The 25,089-nt window shown below is 36.3% G+C and overlaps 1 protein-coding gene and 1 pseudogene across 8 annotated transcripts in view; both read left to right on the forward strand.

Moving 5' to 3' along the window:
- The window catches only part of NFAT5 (nuclear factor of activated T cells 5), a 131,860-nt gene extending 107,032 nt beyond the window's left edge, over positions 1–24,828 (forward strand). For 5 of the 8 annotated variants that reach the window (XM_022583313.3, XM_022583315.2, XM_089902381.1 and 2 more), the window contains 5 exons: positions 3,846–3,929; positions 12,172–12,320; positions 13,127–15,629; positions 16,286–16,529; positions 16,978–24,828. In XM_022583313.3, coding sequence (XP_022439021.1) covers positions 3,846–3,929; positions 12,172–12,320; positions 13,127–15,629; positions 16,286–16,521 — 2,972 coding nt within the window. In that variant the 3' untranslated portion in view covers positions 16,522–16,529; positions 16,978–24,828. The remainder of the gene's footprint in view (positions 1–3,845; positions 3,930–12,171; positions 12,321–13,126; positions 15,630–16,285; positions 16,530–16,977) is intronic. The other 3 variants (XM_022583314.3, XM_022583317.3, XM_089902380.1) reach the window with 2 other exon arrangements.
- Positions 3,936–12,165, forward strand: LOC115802511 (proline-rich protein 13 pseudogene; annotated as a pseudogene).
- Positions 24,829–25,089: the final 261 nt, after the last annotated feature.

Raw genomic sequence — 25,089 nt, forward strand, 5'->3', positions numbered from 1 at the left:
ATAATTAACTTCTAGTTCTTTGGAAGAATATGAAGAAGACCAGCCAACTTAAAAGAGAAAGTTGTGTTTTAAGATGAATTGATATCAGTATTTTTTGAAGATGGCATTATTTCCTAAGAAGATGGCCACCAAACACTGCTTTTACTCTTATATTAAGGGAACTGTTTCTGCCTTATGCTCTAATAATAAAAGAAAAGCTAGAAATGCTCTGAAGTCAGGCTCTCCAGAGTTGTCATACAAGTTACTCCTTGGTAAGAATTACCATTCATTGAGTACCTCTTATGTGCAGAAAGGTGAAAGTGACGACTTTGAGAAACTGCTAATAGTTTTTAGTCTGGCTGGCTTATAGGATGCATTTTGGGAGAGGTGAGAGATAGCTTGGAATGATAAGTGATAATATCACAAATAGAATCATATGCCTGTAACATTTTCAAATTTGTGTTATCAAAAATATCAAAGACTTCTGGTGAATAAATATTTTATATGTAATTTTAAGCATTTAGGTAAAACAGGTGCTTTAGAAACCAGAGCAGTTGCTTATAAATTTAGATCTCTGGGTAAGAAGTGTCCTAAGAGTTTTTTGCCTACATTAGTTTAGTTGCCTGAAGAAGAGAAGGCTTTTCCTGGAGAAGCAGAGAACATTTTGGAAATGGAAGCTCTTCACGTGTTTTGTTGACCTAGGCTTGGTTTCTGCCATGCTTACCATGGTTTACTCCATTCCTATCTCAGGAATCTTTAGAGCTAGAAGTTCTTCCATATCTTTACGTTTACCGATATGTTATTCCCAAATAGTTCAGGATTCAGTGAGGTACAAAGTGGAAAATGGTAGCAAGGAAAGAAAGCCCTGGCAACAAAAGTGATGGAAACAGTCGCTAGGACAGAGTTATAACTAGTCTTGATAATTACATTCTATCACTTAATGTGATCTGTTCCCTTTTTGTTCTTTTTAATCATGTCTGAGTTTGACAATATTGGTTATTTCCCACCAGTTTGCTACAAAACTGTGCCATAGTATAGCACTAATGAAATCCTTTTAGTATTTATCTCAGAATAAAAGATCACAAGTAGAAATTTCAGACAGAAAAAGACAAAGTTTGGAAATAATATACTGGCTTCAACAAAACTAGGGAAGAGGATATTGGTTTATACTTAAAGATGAAATAGTTGATTGTTTTCTTTCTAAGAAGGCCTCAAAAATCCAAGAAAATTTGATTTAAAACTAATGGTAGTTAAAGCATTTTAGTAACTGCTAGTTACTAAATATTAACATTTAGTATTTGTGTGAGGAGGAGTTTGCTCATAGGGGGAGAAAAATGGCATACAGTAATTAATTGTGTGGGAAGGGAAGAAGGAAGTGTGTGTGTGTGTGTGTGTGTGTGTGTGTGGAAATAGCCTTAAAATTTTCGCCATCCTGAAAATACTGAGGTTTTGTTGTTTTTGTTTGGTTTTATGATCAATAATAAAGAACTTCAGGACTTTGAAGTGCTTAGCATCAGCACTATGAATCTTCATTTCTTAGTGATGAATGCTGATTATTAAAAATTTCCCTTTAATAAATTGCCAAATAAAACAGCTTTTAAGTGTTCTGTTTTAAAGCCTACACTAATCGGCTATATTTGGCCACATTTAGGCAATCACTAACATAGTTTATTCTTTTAAGTATTTCCCCCTTGTATACATCATAGATAATAGTCGCCCTCAGAAACTCTTAATTGAATAAATATATAATATGCAAATTTTATAGTGAGATCCAATGCTTCAGTTTCTGCCTTTATGATATAGCTAATTAAAGAATCTTCCCACAATTTCACTTTTTTAATATTTTATAAAATGTGAGCATCTTTTTAGGTGTTCATGTGAGAGAATATGATTTCAGGAAAACTTGGTTATAGAAAATTTGTACTGTCTCATTATGATAAACTAATTGCTTTTGTGATTCCTCCAGGGACTGTGGTTAAACATTTGAATAGTCAGTGGTGTATAGTAATTGTAACAGCTAGAACAAGGCCCAGCATAATTTTTGTGAGTCAAGAGTAGAAATGGCAACTGCTACACCATTTTGCCTAAATATTTAAAAGTTATAGATAAAAATAACAAATAATTAAATAAAGTATATTCTATCCTCCTAATTTGACCAAAATACCTTCATAATAACCTGGAAGGCCAGATTCGAATTGAGGATTTTCAAACTGCTTGGAGGTCCAAACTGGGATATGACAACATGAAGAAAGAGGAATCCCCAGGCTGGCACCCTTCTTTTCCCTCTCCTGGCTCCATCCTCTACCTGGAGGGCCCTGATGCACTGGCCAGTGCTCGTAAGCTCTGTTCACCCTATAGGCCTGAGATTTCACACATGGTCTATAGAGTAGTTGTGCAGAAAATTTTGGGATCTTGTATACTTGGTACACGGTCTAAAAGTAGGATTGGGGCAGGGGCTCAAGTGTACATAAACTGGCTGGCTCCACATGCTCTGCCAGACACAAGCCCCTCTAAAGCCTTCTGAGTCTATACTGCCAAAAATACATTGCATGTACATGCTCTTAGGCACTTAACTTTGCAGAGTCGTAAAACCTTTGTTTCATTGCCAGTTAGTCACTGAAGCATTGCTTAGCCATTGATTTGTTTTACTTCCATCTATTAAGACACAGAAATCTCCTTAGTTATTTTTTGCAGTGACTCTGCAGTAGTAATTGCTATAAGAAATGGAGGATAAAATATTTATTCATAATTCTTTGTTGCTCTAAAGACAAATGACTAAAACTTGTTTTAAAAGTAGAAATTTAAAATTTTTTCAAAGATGAGTTTCCATTTTTAAATCTGTAATTATTAGAATTAATGTTATGCTTTAAAATTGTCTATGGATTTTTTTTCTCATCAATTCTATTCAATTGATAATTTCATTCAATTGATAGTTCATTCAAATTATCATTTGTTGGACCTCGTGTGCAGCGCAGCATGCTTAGATAAATTTTTTTACTTCATTCTTAGAAGATGTGTACATTTTGTCTCTTTATTCAGAGTTAACTATCTCTTTATATTCTCTATAACCATCATTTTGCATTGTCATGTGAAAAATACATTGAAAATAAGTTGACTCAATTCCCATTTTGAATAAATAAGGGAATAAATAAAATAAATAAATACAATGAAAAATAGAAATTAACATCTATTTAAATAAAATTATTATACAGTCATTTTAAGTAAAAACCTGTTTATTTGGAATTTATTTAACTTTACCATTCAGAACTGATCTCTACTCTCACGCTCATTAAATTTAAAGTTTTCATAGTAGATGTACTTGATATGTATAGATATAGTAGTGTAGTAATTCTCCTTTAATAATAGCAAAGATTATGTTTTCTAAGGCTTGCTAAAAAGAATAATCATAATGTTATAGATTTTGTATATTCATCACAGTTTTTAAAAAAATTTAGCTCAATTGACTCTGAATCAGTATTATTTTAAATAAATCATTTATGTAGGTAAATGTTGAATTTTTTTTTCATGCTAGTGTTACAGTATATTTGGTAAGTTTAAAAATCTCATATCAGTCTTCTACTCATCTCATATAAATATGTGTACTGTTACAAGAAAGATTTTTTGAAGTTGCAGTTGTTTTTATTTTGTTTTAATAAGTAAGCATATGTTTCTGCCCACTGGGAGACAGGTGCATTTTAGAGCGTAGACTGGTGATTATAAAAACTCATCTGAACCTAGAATTTCTGCTAAACAAATAATTTAATAGTGCTTTGTGAGAAGATATTCCAGTTAAAGAATTTTAAGATACACGTTTTGTTAGGATAAGTTTAAATAAATACATTAATCCTTTTTGTTTGTCTTAATAGCAGCAGCTGCTGCTCTGAATGTAAACGTGAAGAAGGAAATATCTAGTCCGGCAAGACCTTGCTCTTTCGAAGAGGCCATGAAAGGTACCAAGTTAATTCTGCTCAAAAATTGTAAATTAGTGATGCTATATATTTTCTCTAGCAAACCTTACTATTTTATTTTCTCTTGTGTACTTGGAACACTTTGCAGGTTATCTTCCATATTGTAAAATAAATACTTGTTTGACTTTACTGAATGCAGAGACTTGCTTCCCAACTTGATATTTCCCTTCATTTACCATATAAACAACTTTTTTTTTAAACATGTGTTGGAATAGAGAAGTTTTTGTTTTGTTTTTTATTCCCTAATATTAAAAATCTTAAAAGTATATATAGAATACAATAATGTATATAAAACAGCTTTATAAAGCTTCTTGCTGCCAATAAGAGTAGTTGACATTGAGACTAAAGAGACCAAAATAGAAACTATTGGCATTTGAAAAAGTTGCTTTAGGTTCTTTAGGTACCATTCTTTCTTCTGACACCATTATTTCCAAACAGAAAATGAAGATATCTTCAGGATGTTATAATGTATTTCTCAATTATGATGCTTTTGTGCCATTACATATGAAGATGTCAATTGCATAATGGCCATTGATTTATTCCTGTAATTCTAGCTTTTACTTATATTTTTCTGCCATGAAATTCATGAGTTAAATTAAATTTTAAAATTTTGTATACTTATATTTTTAAGGGGCATAATATGCTTAATACATTTTATCAAATACAGTGGACTTTTTTTCCTATTGTCATAGTAAAATTCAGCATTCATATATATATATTCAGTTTAGTATAGCTTGCCATTATAATTTCTATCAACAGTTCCAAAATAGATTAATTAGGAATTATGCATAAGTAAGTGCATAATGATCTGATTTAACTACAGGAAAATTTACAAGTCTCTGCTAGGGATAACCATGGCTAATGTTTCTCGAACATATATTAAATGCTAGGCAGCATTCCACACTCTTTACCACCATTATCTCATTTAATCTGCCAAGTCTATGAGATAGGAAATTTATGATTGTCATTTCACAGGTGAGGAAATCAAGGTTCCATAGAGGAATTTAAAAAGACAGGTCGAAGGGGCTTCCCTGGTGGCACAGTGGTTGAGAGTCCGCCTGCCGATGCAGGGGACGCGGGTTCGTGCCCTGGTCCGGGAGGATCCCGCATGCCGCGGAGCGGCTGGGCCCGTGGGCCGTGGCCACTGAGCCTGCGCGTCCGGAGCCTGTGCTCCGCAACAGGAGAGGCTGCAACAGTGAGAGGCCCGCGTACCGCACAAAAATAAATAAATAAAATAATAAAAAGACAGGTCGAGCTTTAGTGTATAAGGTAACATCTAAGCAATAATAATTCAAACGATGTTTATTAGATGAATAATACCATAATTAATCAATCATTAAAGAAAGTCAGGGACATTTATGGTCTGTCCTTTGCCAACTTTGATGTGTTCCTGCTTTTCTGCAAAAACTCCTTCATGCTTCTTTCATAGAGTATCAGGCTGGTGGGACACTAATGTAATCCAGTGTGAAATTTCTCATAGTGAAGGTTAAAAGGTTTTAAATGCTATGTTTAATTTTTGGCAATAAAATGATTTAGTCATTTGATCAAAATCTTACAAGCCTAAAAAATGGGTAAGAAACACACATACACATATTATTATTTTTCACAATTCAGACCTTCTTATTTTGACAATTTTATCAACTGAAATCATGTAAAATAATTTTATGAAGATATAAAATTAAATACTAAACTATCTTATCAGTTAAAATTTTTCATTTGTCATTTTTAAATACAGTATCATTAATTGGAGATTCCTGATCAGTTAAACCAACAATAGCTTTCAATAGTTAAACAATAGCTTTCAACTAGGAATTTCCCTTGACAAATAGCTTATTTTTGTGATTCCTTGAAATCAGAGCTTTGGTATAATGCCCAGGTGCCCTCTGAGAGATATAATTAGGTATACTTTAATGATGAAGACTGAGCAACATAAATGACTTTTAAATTTGTGTTATGGCATAACCCTCCACATAACATTCTTTAAAATAGCCATCAATTACAGTAAGATTTAGAACTTGATACATAAATAGGACATTATGGCCAGACATTGAAAGCTTTCACTCTGCAACAAGTTTCTCATTCCTCGGAGAGGGTTTGCAGGGGGAGGTGGAGAGTAAAGGGGATAACTGCACAACTGCTCAGTGAGATATTAAGGCTAGTGGTAAAGCATCATGATTCATTTTTCAGTTTTACCCAACTGTGTATATATTAACACAAAAGTAATACAAATTACATAAGATAAAGTGTACAGTGTAAACTACTGTTAACAGCTTCCAGAAAGTTTTCTATATCTATATACGTACAGGAAGATGTAAGTGAAAATTCTAGACAGATCATTCAAAAACTCTGTGATGCAGGTTTAGGACCCAGGGATAGAGTATTGATGTGCAGTCTCTCAGTTTGAGCTTTGTAAAGAGTGGTTAATTGGATGAATGTGAAAAAATAGTTGCCAGCATATGTTTTTCTCTAACTGGTTGCAATTATGTGAAAAGTTTTAGGAGCTTGTAGGAATCATAGAGATAATGTAGTTCAATCTCATTTTACAGGTAAATAAACCAAAATTTAGAGAAGTTAAGTGATTTGCTCAAGGTCACACAGCTAATAACTGACAGAGGCTGCAACTTAGATTTCCCCCAAAATTCTTTATTCTTTTTACTCTATTATTTCCATCCCTTATAAATCTTAATTTGTATTTTAACCAAATGTATTTATATATGACCTAAGTGCTGCTTGATGACAACAAACTTAGCAAAGATTTTTCTAAGTTTCCAAAATTGTTATTATTTGGCATGGATGGAAGGAGAACACTCTTTAAAAATTATTTGGCATAAACTATCAATAACAGTATTCTTCGTAAATTCAAATTGATATGGGGATGGTTAAATATGTCTGTCTAATTTACTTTCTGGGTAATTCCCTGGTGGTCCAGTGGTTAGGATTCCACGCTTTCACTGCTGTGGGGCTCGGTTTGATTCGCTGGTCAGGGAACTAAGATCTCGCAGGCCATGTGGCATGGCCAAAATAAAAATTAATAATTTACTTTGTGGATTTTCTGAATTGGCTTAAAACTTCTCCCCCAACTTCTAGGTAGTACAGACTTTACTTGTTTGTATGTTTTTCCTCCTTCACTAAAATGTAACCTCCAGGTAGTAGGGCTTTATCCATCTTATTCATCACTGGATCCTCATAACCTAGAACAGTGCCTGGAACTTTGTAAGGGCTCATTAAATACATAGTGAAAATGTAGGAAGAAAAGATACTAAAAGCCATTTAGTATTATTTGCAAGTCCGTTAAGATACAGTTGTGGGTTCTGAGAAAAGATAGTGTAGACTTAGCCCAGGCGGTGGTGTAAAGGTGACGAGACATCTGGTTCCTCAGTTTCCTTCTTTCTCCATTCCTGGATTGGAGGAAACACCTGAACATGTGGAATCCCAATGCTGGGCAGCCAGGGCCAAATCCATACCCCCTAACATCGGGTACCCTGGAGGTTGCAATCCTGCCCATCCACCACCTGCCAACCCTACCTTTCCTCCAGGCCCCTTTCCCACTCCCCCAGGATCACCCCAGGGGAATCCAGCTTTTGCCCCTAGTGGACCTGTCATCCTGTGCCACAACCACGTAACCAGGATGCCAACCCACAGGTCCTTACCCCCCTGCATACCCACCACCTGCCCTTGGCATGCATCCTGTGAATCCTTTGGCTCCTGGCATGGTAGGACCAGGAATGGTGATCCACAAGAAGATGCAGAAGGAAATGAAAAAAGCTCACAAAAAGAAGCACAAACACCACAAGCATGGCAAGCATTTCTCCTCCTCCTCCTCCTCCTCCTCCTCTTCCAGCAGTGACTCTGGCTGAATACAGGGCCTGGACTCTTCCCTCAGGTCCCTCCAGTTGTGCTCTCCCATCAAGCTTCAGATGCCATCTTGTACTGGGGGAAATTAGCCCTTGAGTCTCTCCCCTCCCCACCCCAGCAATCTGAGCCTTACTCTGCTTTTTAACCCTAACTGGCTAGGGAAAAATGGGAAAAGAATTGCCATGGGCTAGCGAAGGCCTCTTCTCACTGCTTGGATAGAACTTTTTTTTTTTTTTTTTTTTTTTGCGGTACGTGGGCCTCTCACTGCCGTGGACTCTCCTGTTGCGGAGCAACAGGCTCTGGACGCGCAGGCTCAGCAGCCACGGCTCATGGGCCCAGCGGCTCCGCGGCATGTGGGATCTTCCCAGACCGGGGCACAAACCCGTATCCACTGCATCGGCAGGCGGACTCTCAACCACTGCGCCACCAGGGAAGCCCGGATAGAACTTTTAGCTGATGAGTTTTACAAGAGTTTTACTTTTTGAAGATGGTGAAATTTGAGCAAAATGCTGAAGACAAGTCTAAGATCTGTAAAATGTGATTTTTTACTTCTTTTTGTAATACTTTTGATTGGGGAGATGCTATGGAAATTTAATTATGGAAAACAAAAAAACAACCTGTACCTTTCTTGTAATTGTGGCATGCTTGGGTGATTTAGTGGCAAATAAACATTTCCCAGCAGGCCTTTTATTGATTGCACTTACTGCAAGCCTGCTGGGAAGTGGAGCCCATTTTTGGCTGATGAGCTCTGACTGCCATTTTGGAAACTAATCTCTACTCCTTAGCTCAGTATGCTCCCTCAGGTCCTCCTCTCATCTCCAATTCTCAGTCCAAATAAAGCTGTTTTTCCTGAGGGGGTGGTGGGGGAGATAGTATAGACCCACTTTTCCCTGTTTCTCCTTTCTAAATCTACTTAATACCTTGGAAATATTCAGCAGTATAAAATGACTTTGAAATATAGAAAAAAGGAATAGGACTGGCTAAAGACCTTAGAACTTACAGAACAACACCAAGTGAGTTAACTGGTTTTCTTTTTATCTCCAGTTTATCTGAGTTGGGCAGCGGTTGCGACTCAGAACTGGCAACAGGCATAGACAAAATAATAAATCTGTAAATAAGCATGAAAAGCCTGTTCTCCTTGGCCAAAAGATCAGGAAAGGGAAAGCCCAGTAGAGACTTAGTGAGATGACTCGTATCAAGTGACAGCAGCTGACCCATTAGCAGTGTTTGGGGGCCAACCCATCCCCTACCCCAACCTGCAATAGCAACAGCAGAATTTGGAAGGGTTTAGCCCACCCCATTCCCCACATCCGCCAACTAGTAATGGACCTGATCTGCCAACAGTGGAACCAGGAGGCCCAAAACACAGGACTCGTATGTGCCAGCAGCAGCAGGTCAGTACGTCTGCAGGAGTGGCAAGGGCAGAACCCAGGGGGCCAACCCATCCTCCACCCCACAGCAGGCAGCAGCACACAGGCTCCCTCCACCTGCACTGGTGGTACCAGTAGGCCCTGTGTGTCTCTATCCTTCCCCCAACAGTGGAGAGAGAACTAGACCTGGCAACACCTGGCCCTCCACCAGGGCCATAGTAAGATCCAGACCAAGTGTCTCCCAACCCTCCATCCAATGGCAGAAGGCAATCCAGGGGCAGAAGGTAAACTAGACCAGGGTCTCCCAAACCTCTGCCCAGTGGCAGAGAGCTATGCAGCCCAGACCCCACAGTTCTTGACCTTGTACCCAGTGGCAAAAGACAGCCCATGTAGTTGCTTCCCTTCCCCAGCAGCACCAACAGTGATATAATGGGAACCCCATTAGTACCAGGAGACCAGAGAACATACCAGGAGAAAGGTTTTCCCTCCTGCAGGTCCAGCACCCCTCACCCCCACCTAATGACGCCAGGCAGCCCAGGGAAGCACCTTCCACTCCTTCAGGCAGCACCAGCAGGATTCCAGCTGGAGCTCACGCAAAGCTAACACAACAAGCAGACCAGAATAGGGCTCAGAAAACTAAATTATCATTGGCCGTACAAAGACTTTATGCATATGGCCATAGAAAGACTTGTATCTTTGAGCATTAGACAAAAAGTCCTTTCCTTGTTTGTCTACACTAGTAGACATACCTATTTGTGAATAGTCTCCTTAGGAGAAGTAAAAGACTCTTGCTCAACTTATTCCACCTATTCTCACTTGCCAGAAGAAGAAAAATCACACTAATAAGAATTATTCTCTGGGAATTCCCTGGCTGTCCAGTGGTTAGGACTTGGGCTTCCATTGCCGTGGGCCAGGGTTTGATCTCTGGTCAGGGAACTAAGATCCCACAAGCCGTGCAGTGAGGTCGAGAGAGAGAGAGAGAGAGAGAGAGAGAATTATTCCCTAAATAAATTTGGGGCAAATATGCATATAGATCTGTTAAGCAGTAACTGTGTAGGTGATGCATTTGTTTGTCAATGGATATTTATATGCAGTGTCTAATTGAAATGTAATATAAACTTGTTTTTAGATACTGAAATTTTTTAGGCCAGAAATACTGTTAATGAAAATATGTAACACTATAAGATTAACCAAACAGCCCACAACAAACTAAATTGACTACGATAAAGGAAAAGTAAAATTAATTCATTCATTTCTTCATTCAACAAATATTTATTGATTACCTACTATGCATCAGTAAACAACAACAAAATCTCTGCCTTCATGGAACTCATATTCTAATAGAATTCAAAAGCAAGAATAGCAGTTGATATTACAGGATCAACGTAAGACAACACTAATGGTCTTTCAGATTGTCTTGTGGGGTGGGCCTGAATTACTTCTAAATGCCTGCCCTGTGCATGATCTGAAGCTTTGTCTCAGACAGAATTGGATTGTGAGTTGAATCATATTGGTATTGATAGTATCTAGGTGAAAATAGGTCCAGAGAACTCATGAGTAAATAATTAATTTCTTAGAGTAATAAAGCATAGAATATTGAAAGTTAAATGGGCACTTTGCCCTCCCCCAGTATAATCAATTTCCATAGGAATTGTTTCTAGCCAGCTGGCTGTGAGACAAGCTGAATAAAGACTAGAAGGTTTCAAATATTTTTAAATCAAAATATTTACAAAGATAACTATCCTGCTCGTATACCATATTCCATTTTAAAACCCTCTTTGTAGCCAGGATTTCTTCTCAATATCAAATTAAGAAATCTATGTATAAAGATATCAAATCACTATGTTGTATACCTAAGGCTAATATAATACTGTATGTTAATTATAATTCAATAAAAAAAGTTTAACAACTGAGCCTTCTGGGGAATCTATATTTCTTTACACAGGGTCTCAAAGTAGTGGTAAACCTTTAGATCAGAATTTGGCTATGTGTTCAATTTAGAAGACTGCCATTAGTGATTATCAGTATGCTCCACTAAGTGCCAATGGCAGGCTTAAATAGACGAAAAAGAAGAAAGAGAATCAAGAGGGAAAAATAGTTATAATGAAGTGGTAGAACTTACCTATCTGCTATGTATTGCCTTTCCTTGGTTGTTAATCTATAACTACTTCTGAAAATAGAAGTAGATGGAAGTAGAAAAATACTTGTTGGTTTTGCTTTGGAAATTTAATTGGTAAACCTAAAATAGGACTTAAAATATTTTCTTTTCAGAAGTTTAAGTACTATCTAAAAGAGAAATGTGTTCATGTGTCAACTTGGCAAATTCAAGTTTTCTAAGACATTAATTTAGAAAAGTGAAATCTGTTTGGTTAATTGGTGGCATCTTTTAATGAGAAGCTTGAGTTTTGTTGAGGAAAGAAATGTTCAGACAATCCTATGGCCTTTAAAAAGTTTGGCTTTATACTGCCAGGCAGCCAGATACTAAGAGGAGAACATAACAGTTGTAATTGAGTAGCTTGAACCTCCTAGAGATTTCCAAGCTGTATCCTATAATATATTATGGTCATGTTAAGCAGTGTATTCATTCAGCCACCTTGGAAGGGTGCTGGGGAGTATCACTTGATAACTGAAATGCTCAATTGTCGATATTTAGCTCATAGTCTCAGGCTCTTACCAGGAGTCCTCAGGGCACTGATACTTAAAAAGAGGGAAGGCAAAGAATTCCCTGGTGGTCCAGTGGTTAGGACTCTGCACTCTCACTGCCAAGGGACCTGGGTTCAATCCCTGGTCAGGGAAATAAGATCCCACATGCCGCGCAGCACGACCAAGAAAAAAAAAAAAGGGCACATTTTGATACACCAGTTTTGTATCTCATGCTACCATCATAGCATCAAAAAATAGACGTTTAAATCATGACTAATGTCAACACACAGTAGAATGAAATAGTTGATGATTTCAGTGATTTTAAACTTTTCTTTCTTTTTTTGATATGTGTGCAGCAATGAAAACTGCTGGATGTAACTTAGATAAGGTAAATATTCTTTCTAATGCTCTGATCACTCCACTCATATCAAGCAGTGTGATTAAGAGTGAAGATGTTACTCCAATGGAAGTAACAGCAGAGAAAAGATCTTCCCCTATTTTTAAGGTGAGCTGCATTGACTAGTGCCCCACATGTTAACCTCAAATATAAAAATTGCTATATTTTGAGTAGTTTGATTTCTTTTCCCCATATTTATGCTTTTTACTTCTCCTATTTCTTTTATATCTGTTTCTCTTTGGATTCACTTAATGAATTTTGCTTTGCAGAGTAAATGATTTTATATTCAAATAAAATAGCCTGCGAAGCAACTTCCAATATACATGTTTTTTAACATCTTTATTGGAGTATAATTGCTTTACAATGGTGTGTTAGTTTCTTCTGTATCACAAAGTGAATCAGCTATACGCCAATATACATTTTTGACAAGGGAGGGATTAATACATTAGCTAGACCTTTGTGATGTGTGGTATTAATGAAAGTACTGGTTTTAGCATTTTCAAAACTAGAGACATTTTATTTCCTTTTCTCCACCAGTCTTTTCCTAAAGCTCCTTTTCCATTTTACCTTTGTTCCCCCCTCTCAATAATGTTACCAGTGATCCACAAATGGACATATTTTTAATTTGGCTACTAATCCATCAACCATAGAATTATTGTGTTCTTACTCTCCAGTAGCTGATGATTCTTCTACTTATTTGACTATCTTTGCTTATAATACTTATTTAAAAATCCCGATGACAGTAAGACATAATGTTATCACTGAGAATCACAGTCTTACACCTGTTTTCCAAATAATAATATAGAGGGTAAAATTGGCCTTGCATATGTTTTTATAATAATAATTTTGAAGTATCATATGAGTTCATTTAATATTTATATGTACATGTTATTTGGCAATTTTTTATTTTTTAGACTACAAAGACAGTTGGATCCACTCAACAAACATTAGAAAATATCTCTAACATAGCAGGAAACGGGTCTTTTTCATCATCATCATCATCTTCCCACTTACCTTCTGAAAATGAAAAGCAACAACAGATTCAGCCCAAGGCATACAACCCAGAGACCCTGACAACTATCCAAACACAGGACATTTCACAGCCTGGTACCTTTCCAGCAGTTTCTGCTTCTAGTCAGCTGCCCAACAGTGAAGCACTACTGCAGCAGGCTACACAGTTTCAGACAAGAGAAACTCAGTCTAGAGAGGTATTACAGTCAGATGGTACAGTGGTTAATTTGTCACACCTGACTGAGGCATCACAGCAACAGCAGCAGTCACCACTACAAGAACAAGCACAGACTTTACAGCAGCAGATTTCATCAAATATTTTCCCATCACCAAATAGTGTGAGTCAGCAGCTACAGAATACAATTCAACAGCTGCAGGCAGGAAGTTTTACAGGCAGTAATACTAGTGGCAGCAATGGAAATGTTGACTTGGTCCAACAAGTTTTAGAGGCACAACAACAGTTATCTTCAGTTTTATTTTCTGCTCCAGATGGTAATGAGAATGTTCAAGAACAGCTTAGTGCAGACATTTTTCAACAAGTCAGTCAAATTCAAAATAGCGTAAGCCCTGGAATGTTTTCCTCAACAGAGCCAGCAGTCCATACCAGACCAGATAATTTAATAGCTGGAAGAGCTGAAAATGTTCACCCACAGAATGAAAACACATTATCTAATCAACAGCAGCAACAACAGCAACAGCAAGTGATGGAATCATCAGCTGCAATGGTGATAGAGATGCAACAGAGTATCTGCCAGGCAGCTGCCCAGATTCAGTCAGAGCTATTTCCTTCAACTGCTTCAGCAAATGGAAACCTTCAGCAGTCCCCAGTTTACCAGCAGACTTCTCATATGATGAGTGCGTTATCAGCCAATGAGGACATGCAAATGCAATGTGAATTGTTTTCTTCTCCTCCTGCAGTTTCTGGAAATGAAACTGCTACAACCACCACACAGCAGGTTGCAACTCCTGGCACTACCATGTTTCAGACATCAAGTTCAGCAGATGGAGAAGAAACTGGAACACAAGCAAAACAGATTCAGAACAGTGTCTTTCAGACCATGGTCCAAATGCAACATAGTGGAGACAGTCAACCTCAAGTTAGCCTTTTTTCATCTACGAAAAGTATGATAAGTGTTCAAAATAATGGTACTCAGCAGCAAGGTAATGGTTTATTCCAGCAAGGTAATGAGATGATGTCACTCCAATCAGGGAATTTTTTGCAGCAGTCTTCTCATTCACAGGCTCAACTCTTTCATCCTCAGAATCCTATTGCTGATGCTCAGAACCTTTCCCAGGAAACTCAAGGTTCTATTTTTCATAGTCCAAGTCCTATTGTCCACAGTCAGACTTCTACAACCTCCTCTGAACCAATGCAGCCTCCAATGTTTCACTCTCAAAATACCATGGCTGTGCTACAGGGCTCTTCTGTTCCTCAAGACCAGCAGTCAGCCAACATATTTCTTTCCCAGAGTCCAATGAATAATCTTCAAACTAACACAGTAGCCCAAGAAGAACAGATTTCATTTTTTGCAGCTCAGAATTCAATTTCTCCACTTCAGTCAACATCAAACACTGAGCAGCAAGCTGCATTCCAACAGCAGGCTCCAATATCACACATCCAGACCCCTATGCTTTCCCAAGAACAGGCACAACCCTCCCAGCAAGGTCTATTTCAGCCTCAGGTTTCCCTGGGCTCCCTTCCTCCTAATCCAATGCCTCAAAACCAACAAGGAACAATCTTCCAGTCACAGCACTCAATGGTTGCCATCCAGAGTAACTCTGCATCCCAGGAGCAGCAGCAGCAGCAACAGCAGCAGCAGCAGCAGCAGCAGCAGCAACAGCAGAGCATTTTATTCAGCAATCAGAATACCATGGCTCCAATGGCATCTCAAAAGCAGCCACCACCAAACATGATATTCAACCCAAGTCAAAATCCAATGGCTAATCAGGAGCAGCAGAACCAGTCAATTTTTCATCAACAAAATAATATGGCCCCAATGAATCAAGAACAGCAGCCCATGCAATTTCAGAACCAGCCCACAGTTTCCTCACTTCAGAACCCAGGTCCTGCCCAGTCCGAGTCATCACAGACCTCCTTGTTCCATAGCTCTCCTCAGATTCAATTGGTCCAAGGGTCACCCAGTTCTCAAGAGCAGCAAGTAACACTCTTCCTTTCTCCAGCATCCATGTCTGCATTGCAGAACAGTATAAACCAACAAGACATGCAACAGTCTCCCCTTTATTCCCCTCAGAACAACATGCCTGGAATCCAGGGAGCCACATCTTCACCTCAACCACAGGCTACTTTATTTCACAACACTACAGGAGGCACAATGAACCAACTACAAAATTCTCCTGGCTCTTCTCAGCAGACTTCAGGAATGTTCTTATTTGGCATTCAAAATAGTAAGAAACTCTTTCTAATTTCTCATTTCTTAAATGTTATTGGTCGAAATGGTCACATTATTATTACTAGAAGAAAGCACAACATAGTGGTTTTAAGAGCACAGATTGTAGTTAGACACAATTGAGTTCAAATCCCAGCTATACCACTTACAGACTGAGACCTTAGGATATTTGACCTGCATGAACCTCAGTTTCCATATCTAAAGTGGTGGTAATATTACATACTTGAAAAGGATATTGGAAGGATTAAATGTGGTAACATATATAAATGTATGTGTTTGCCATTTTAAGATATAAACTTGAAAGGAAAATGAAGTAAGAATGACAGAAAATTTTTCAGCCAATTAAAGTAAGTAGTTTCCAAGGATGTAGAAAACCATGTTTCTTTAAATGTTTATATAGCAAGGAAATTATATAGGACTTATGGTGATAACTAAGCATTGTTGTATTTTTATACTGCTTAGAGGAAACCTAGGATGAATTCTACTACTGTTCAATGAAAACCTTTTTGGAGGCTGTCAGGTGCGCCTCACTTTTAACTCTATAATGAGCAAACACAGTAATGAATTTATCCCAGCCACTAATAAATACCTTCTTATGAATCTTAACAGAAAATAACTAATCAGGTAGCTTCTCTATTTTAAATATCTCTGCAGACTGTAGTCAGCTTTTAACTTCTGGACCAGCTGCATTGCCAGATCAGTTGATGGCCATAAGTCAGCCAGGCCAACCGCAAAACGAGGGCCAGCCACCTGTGACAACACTTCTTTCTCAGCAAATGCCAGAGAATTCTCCATTGGCATCCTCTATAAACACCAATCAGAACATTGAAAAGATTGATTTGCTTGTTTCATTGCAAAACCAAGGGAACAACTTAACTGGCTCCTTTTAACTGGATATGTGAGTATTGCATTTTGGCTTTTTTCTTACTGAAAAGCATCAATAAATTTTATTATTCTTAGCAGATTTGAGTTAAGTAATAACACTGTTAGGACTCTGATCTTTTAAAATATGGCTTTCTCACAAGATGGTACTTTTTTACCCTAAATAAATTACTCTGAATGATAGCTTAGGTCATATTGTTAATACTGGGCATTCCTTCTGGCTCTAAGCTTCTTTTCCTTGGAATGACAGAACATCCGATGAATGTACTATATATCAGATATAATTATGTCTCATATCTCCGTTCCTCAAGAAATAAATATTGAATCTGAAAAGTCTGACAGTATAAATATGATAAAGTATCATTTGTAGTACTGTAATATACTTTGGGATCATTCAGGGCTACGGGAACTTTGTAAAGGCTTTCCCTCCCTATTGAGTTATATTAAACTTCTTCTTTTTTTAGAAATTCCATGAAGAAAATCCTGATTTCAAGATACCCTGAGATCTTGTGATTCCATGAGGATTATTGAACTGTTACTTTAAAAAGAAAACAAAATATGAAAAACTGTGATTGAATAAATGGATGGATTTTACTCTGACTGCAAAAGAGCACACCTGTGCTGCCTATTGCAGTGATTAACCACCATTGTTAACATCTTTTTATTTTATATTCCTAATAACAGTGATGACTGAGAATCTATTTGAGTTTCCAGCTGACAGAATTAATTGTTGCTATTTTCCTAGGCATTATTTCTTTAAAAGTACAGTTTAAATTGATAAGCTGGATCACTCAGTTATTATTGCTATTAGAAAATAATTCATGTTTCATGTTTACTTTTGTTCTTCATTCAGATTTTCTTTCCTGCATTTAGTCAAGTAGTGGCTTTTGAAAAAGGAAAGTTCAAATCATAACTTAGGCTGTGATTTTTCAATATAAAAAGCACAGCTATTGGCCAAAGTGAAGCAGTCTTCATTCAGTTTTTATAGAGAAACTGAAGGGGTAACATTCTGACAGGTAAGCTGTATTAAGAGCTCTACACAGATAAGAGGACTCTATTTATCACAGACAACACACAAACTGGGAACAGCTGGAATGCTATTGATTTTATTTTTCAGAGAGTTGTTAATTCTCTGTGTTTCTGTTAAGGGTTTTAGCCATAACTGTGCATAGAAAAATATAAACATCTTGCTCTATTTAAAAATGAAGGGGATAATATATGGTAAATTATGTTCTGATATCCTCCTACAATAGTTAAAACTGACAGAGTAATTCAAGTCTGTTTTCTTCTTATCCCAGTCTTGAACTGGTATTCCATTTTTATGTTCAGCGATACTATTCTTCCCCTCTTCTTCACTTTATTTTAGACAATTAGTAATATATTACTAGCTTTGTGATCCTGTAGTAACTTAAATGAAAAGACCACTTTGATCTGGGGTAACCCAGCAACTCCTGCAGCACAGGCCGGGGGGTATCCTTTCAGGAATGAGGGGAGCTGACTCCTGAGAAACAAGAAACAATGCATTTTTTTTCCATGAACGGTGCTGTTCTGAAGTCTTCAAATTTTTCCCTCTAATAGGAAACAGTGTAAATGTTAATCTGAAAAAAAAAAGACAAACTAAAATTTCTTGAAACATCACTTCTCCCTGAGCTGCAGTGAGTGTAATTCACTTGTCACCTCAGTGCTTTACAGTTTGAAGTGGTCACTTATCTGATGGTTCCCACAAGCCTTAGGCTTTACAGGGTCATATCATTGACTTAATATGAAGAATTAATTTGTGTTACATCTATAGAGAGCAAAATAACACACTCCAGAACTTGCAGTTGTAGCATTAGTTATACAGATTTGGGTGTTCTCACCACCCATGGGATGCCTGCTTCTCTCTACAACCTGTTGTCTGGACACATGCTTATGTCTTACTCTCCTTTTGGCATGTAGAAAGCTGTTAATACAGTTTAAGGCCAAATTGTGTGTGGCTTCTATATGTAGATAAGATGTTTTGGCATTCTTGTCAGTTTCATTTATTTTTTAAGTGTACAAAAAATAGCCTGTTAATTGTTTGTTGAAGGCTACAATTCTGTTTTTTATTTTTTCTATCCGATACATTTAGCTGAACTTTGTGGAATTGTGGTGTTGGTTTTGTTTATACAGTCAGATTTTTCCCCCTTTTTGTGATGGTCTTCCTTGGTTCTTTGTGCTCTTCTTTAATTTGTTTTTTCTCTTTGGTCTCATTTATTCTTCCCTCCACCCCCAACCCTTTCTTTCTCTCTCTGATTGAGAGTCATTGAATTATGTTTTCAGTAGTACAGGCTTCTTGCCGATATGAAGGGAACTTTTCAGAAAGAGACCTACTCTGGGTCATTTAATTTTGAATACAGTTTTCAATCGTTCAAGTTTTGGATGGTTTATATCTAATGTGTGTTTCATTTTTTTGGAAAGCTATATTTTGTATTTAGGAAATGGTATACTATTTTGCTATTTGTACTGAGTGAGTACATTGGCATAAATATAGAAATTTATATATATACATATATATAAACTATTCTTTTTTTGCCACACATTTTTGTGGTAAATTTGTGAGTTTGTCTGATGTTCTACCACAACGTGGCGTCTGATAAAAGTGAGGGGGGGTTTGTTATGTCTTTATTGAGTATTTAAGTATCTTTTGAAACAAATGACCTTTTCATCTGTGGCCATTCCATCAGGCGGTTCCTTGATGTGATTAGTGGGCTAAAGGCAGCTCACTGTGTGTTCGCTGGATCTTTCACTCAGCAAAACGTTAGAGTAAGGAAACCCATCCAGGCAGTTGTGTAAGTTGAGTTTCACAAGAATGAGCCATTCAGTCTTTGCTCACTATATATTTAATATTTTATTATTGTTGTTATTGTTATTATTAATTGGCTTTCTGTATTCTATGCCTTTTATTTATAAAGACACTAAAAAAAACCCATGTTTGTAATTTTAATAACATTTTCCCCATCTTGTAATATCCAGAGCCACTTTATAAATTCTCTAAACCAAAAGCATTTTCCTCAATATATCTCTCTCTCCCCACCCCATCAGGAAAATTTACCCAGTATAGTTCAGGGTATGAGAAGGACCACACAATCCAGTGCTCCAGTTTTAAAATGTAAAACTCTTAACTGCAGAGGGTTGACTCATGTCAGTAAGCTTATCCACTGGTATAAAAATAAGAAGTAGAAATAAAATGCTGTAAGTTTATTTCTGAGTTTTCTGAATTTTCTCCCAAGAGATTACACAGGAGACTCAGGAAGTCTATTTGTTCATCAAGTTCCAGTTAGAATGTTAACACTGCTGTATGGATAAAGTGGTGGCAAGAAGACTGGCTTGGGTGCTGACTTCTGTTATTTAGCAAGAAGTTTATCATTGTAAAATGCTGATTGCCAATGCCAAGTCACCAGGGACCAATTTTCTGTTTTATAATATCTAAGTTTAGAACAGAACATACACCTGAACTGTAGTGGTTTGATTGGATGGAGGCAGAAAACCCAATTTTTATTTTCATAAGTTTTGTGGTTATTTGTACAAGGGCTGTGCTAAGATACCATATTCTTATTCAATAATGATGAATTTTTTTTTTTACATTGTTAAATGTTCCTTACCCCTAAAAGGTCAATGTTAAGTATAGCATTCAGAACATACTATTTGGTTACAAAAAGTACTCGTCTTCTTATTGAAGAGTTAGCTTAGTAGTCAGTGGTTGATACTTGTGCTAATAATGCAGTTTCAAGATTACTGTTACAAGTTATATCTACATATAGGAGAGACTCCATGAGCCAACAGAGGCCTTGGAAACAACAATTTATTAAATTTACTTATGGCAGAAGGACCTAAATAAACTATAAACCACATTTTATTCCTTTTTATTGTTACATTCAATCGTTCTTGCTTTTAGCAACTCACATTAATGCTTGGAGCTTACCTGTGTGTCTGCGTGAGTGTGTGTGCGCGCGCGCGCGCGCGTGTGTGTGTGTGTGTGTTTTATTCCTTATTGTCATTCCATTATATATCCACACCAACATGGGAGAAAATAATTAGAAGTCATATTTTGCTTCTGAGCTTTATCATGTTACCTTATTCTAATTACAAATAGAGTATCATGTTGTTATCTAACCAATGCAAATCTGTTTTCGCCAGTCTCCCTAGAACAGGTTTTTAAAGGGCTTTGTTTATTATAGAAGCAGTATTAATGAGGGACCTTCCTTCCTTTCTTTTTTTGTAATACTGTATATGCTGTAGTTGGGAATTTCATTATAGTGCATTTCTTGCCCATCAGAACCTCAGTTAATCTGCCTAGGAAAAATTGTGTCAAAGGGAATGAGAAAAGAAGTTATATTTGAGTCCCTCCAGAACTAAGATAATAATTCCTTTTGACCATTTAAGCCATTATAGATGCTTATTTTGGAAAAGTGAAGTCTGTTTAGATGCGTCAGCAATTATAGACCAGAAATTAAATGCTTTAATAACCAAAATCTCAAATTCAGCATGGTTTATAAACATTCACTAGGAGTAATTTGAGAATGTTTCATCTTTCTGGTGAGAATTTCTGTTCTAGTATCTGTTTTCCAGTTGTTTTTTTTCTAATTAATTGAAAATTATATGAGACCTATTAGCTTTACTCTGCTTCATGACCACAGGCTTCATCCCTAACCAAGACAGCCACATTATATCTGCATGCCTTTGGCTATATGGAGAGCCTTAATGAGAGAGAGAGACTGTATATAGTTCATCAGCTTTAGAATCTCATAACATGTATTAGAAAAAGGTTTTCTTCTCTGCTTATTTGTGTCACTAGAGCTAAATCATGAAGATAATGTTCATACTGTAGTAAATATCAGAATAATACCTAGAATATCATTTGTGAATTGTCCCAGTACTCTAATTGCTTCTTTAATCCCCATTTGTTTTCGTGTCATTCTAGCTTCATTTATTAATAAAATTCTATTTTTACTCCATTTTCTCTTTCAGGAAATTTTTTTAATTAATATTTTAGATCTAGATTAAATGCTTATGGAAAAGTGCCTTTTTACCATGTTAGTGCCCCTTTCTTGTAATTTCATTTTTCACTGTTGCCAAAAACACATAGCAAATGACTTTAATAGTCTCAACTTTCATTTTTTCTATTTAGTCATTCTTTTCTCCATTTCTTGATCACCATAGAAACAACTTCATAACTTTCTAACACCCTTTGGCATAGGAGGAACAGAAAAGATACATAGCTAGAATTGTTTCTTTGAAGGAGGCTAAGTAAAAGATCACAAAATTATACTATTTAGCATTTATAGAAATTAGCTAAATTTGTCTTCATCTTGACCAACTAATAATAGGTCTTATCTGAATGCTATCGAAAATTTTACTGTATGTGAGACTATGTACACAAATATGGATAGTTAAATTTCAGAAAGGAAGTGTTTGAAGCACCTTCTCTGATCTTTATTATAAGATGGGTGAAAATAAACCACTAACACATAGTTTAGGTAAAGCTTAGTAATGTCAATTTTTCTAACCATACGGAGTCAAATAATTCATTATAGTGTACTTCTCGTCCATCAGAACTTTAGAAATCTGCCTATGAAAAATAGTGTCAAAGGAAATGAAGTTGTATCTGAGTCCCTCCAGAACTAAAATAATTCCTTGCAGCCAAATACAGTTGGATTGAGTATCCCTCTGTTTTTTGTTAATTTTGCCTATGTTCCAGCTCCTTACCATAGTGGTGGTGCCTGAAGAAAGAGCCATCAGCAACAAACAGGTCAGGAGAGTAGTAGCTTAGGGATAGAGCTGCTTTCCCCATGTGAGTATTTCTGTGACTGTTAGTGGCACTAAAGACTGCAAACCTTTATGCAATATTCTCAATACCCTAATGATATTATGCACTTTAATCATTCCAAAGAAGTCAAGAATGCTGTATAGTTATGATTCCTTCTTGATGAGTATATCTTAACTGTTTAGAATATTTATGTCCCTTTTTATTTTGGATAGCCAACTTGGTATGTTATGGAAATATTTTCTAAAAAGTATAGTAGGACTTAAGACTTTGAAATGTAACTGACTATAAGGGGAAATTATTACACTTCAGAAAATCATTTTAGAAACATTAAAATGTTCGGCTTTCTAATGATATGTTTGAGAGTTAATTACAACCAGCCCTCTTCCTATATTTTTTGTTTCATATTAATAGCATTATAGTATATAGTTTTCTATATCTATAGTATGTATAAACCAATGGTTCTCAAAGTGTGGTCCTCAGCCCACCAGCCAACATCCGTATCACCTGGGAACTAGTTAAAAATGCAAAATCTTGGGCCTTATCCCAGACATAGTGAATCAGAAACTCTGGAGTGGGACTCAGCAATCTGTTTTTTAACAAGCCTTTCAGGTGATTCTGATACATGCTAAACTTTGAGAACCACTGGTGTAAACTGTATACAGTAAGATCTAGAAAGGGCTTTTTTTTCCCACTCACACAGACACAGTTATACATTGTTTTTAATGTAAATTCAATTTAACCTGGTTATCTATAATCATTTATTGGCAATGATAATTTATTCTCAGTACTGCCTATAGAAATACAGTATATTTTATGTACATATACAATTAGTCTAGTTATTGATAATTCAGTTAACTTAGTTTGGCATTTTCATACCACTTACTAAAAAGTTTACATTAAATGACTGATTTAAATATATAGGTGCAATGTTCTGTGTTTATTTTAACTATTATGACAGTTAAGTAGCTAATACAATTGACGGGTGCTATCCATAAAATGGATACATTGTGGGCAGTGATAATAAAAGCTTTCTTTTCATTGCCTCTTACTTTACCAGCAGACCACAATTTTGGCCCATCTAGACCAACTCTCAGAACAAAATTATTTGTCATTCCTTATATTTACATTTGTATCTGAGCTATTAAACAACATAGCTAGCCAGGTCAACAAAGCATCTTATTTAATTTCTTTTTTTAATAGATAAATCTTCTTTTAAAATAGCTTGCTTTGTATGAGAATTGATGCACTAGAAATATAACTATCCTTGGAACTTATGCTTCAGACAAGATGTTAAACAAGACACTGTATTATTTAATTTGAGCATTTCTCCCTTCCCAGTTATATGCATCCTGTTAAATGTAAACTAACCATTAGATAAGTAGATTTAATCATTCATTTTAATCTCCCTGTATAATTCAGTACCTCCATAATTGTTGGTGTTTACAAATCACCAATTAATAAACTCATGTAAGAAAAGTAAACATTTCAAAATGAAAATAATTGTACACTCACTTTATGAAAATCACCACTGCTGTCTTTGCTTAAAACTAGCAGTGGAAATACAAGTGGCTTACTCTGCAAACTTTGGTGCTGGAATACATAGGCAAGCTGTTGGGAGATGCTCTAGCTACATTCCTCCTTTCTTGTTCCCCTTCCCCTCTTCCCCGCTTTATTGCATACTGTATTTGTATATCCAAAGCATTATACCATACCACAATTCTGTTCAACTCCAACTTGTAATATTTCCTTTAAAGGCTCTGTGTTTAACCGTATCACCCTGTTTTGTTCTGTTTTTTTTCCAAAAGTAACTTGCCTGATTTGAAATAGTTTGTATTATTATTATTATTATTTTAGCTAATGAACCTCAGGACAGCACACACACACACACACACACACACACATCTCAGATGTTTGAGAGTGGCTTTGGAATCAGACTGTCCAATAAAGAACTGTCCTGCATGGAAGTGTTTATGACTTTCATAGCGACAAACTGATTCCAATGATATTGAGCTAATTTCCTTTGATCTAATGAATGTATCTGCTCACCTTGTTCCCTTACATTGAATTGATAAGCTCCAAGTATTACTTTTTTTTGACAATTTTTACTGTTCCATTCATTTCTTTTACTTAGTCTTTTAATGAATATACTACAGTTATGTTATTAACGTGTTCTCAAGTGGTTTAGCTACCATTCTGCCATTTAATTTTTTAATTTAATTTTATTTGCTTGAGCACACTGATCAACCACTGAACTGCCTTCTTCCATTGTCCTGCAATGATGTAAGTAAGGGTTACATTTTTGTGTATATGGCTTTCTTAGTTGGGATTTCAGAGCACTGACACCAGATATTTTCAGTTTATTCTCTGAGGGAATTTCATTTGCATCTATGTTTTTAGCTATCTGTGATAACTTGTTAAATATTAAAAAGATATTTTGCTTCTATTGGAACATTTGTATACTTGCAACTATATTTCTGTAAACAGCTGCAGTCAAAAATAAAACATTGAAAGTTTTCATTTTGTAGTAGTTAACTGTCTTTTTTCCTCAGATTTTATGAATGAAGTCATATCCGTGAATGTCAGTTTTGAGCGACATGAGTATGTGATTGAACTTAAAAAATCAGTAGGAAAAGGTATGAAATATAGAAATATTTTTGAATAGTTACATTGTACCAGGAAGTGTACCAAGTGACTTAGTGTAATAGAATTTTTGTTTGTTTTACTTAGTTTAAATGTTTCATGTTTAGTAAAACAATATATACATATGGTGACAAATCTTGTATTATGG

This window comes from Delphinapterus leucas, chromosome 20 (genome assembly GCF_059928025.1).
Source record: "Delphinapterus leucas isolate spDelLeu-1000000601 "Yukka" chromosome 20, BTC_Dleu_Yukka2, whole genome shotgun sequence".
Taxonomy (NCBI): domain Eukaryota; kingdom Metazoa; phylum Chordata; class Mammalia; order Artiodactyla; family Monodontidae; genus Delphinapterus; species Delphinapterus leucas.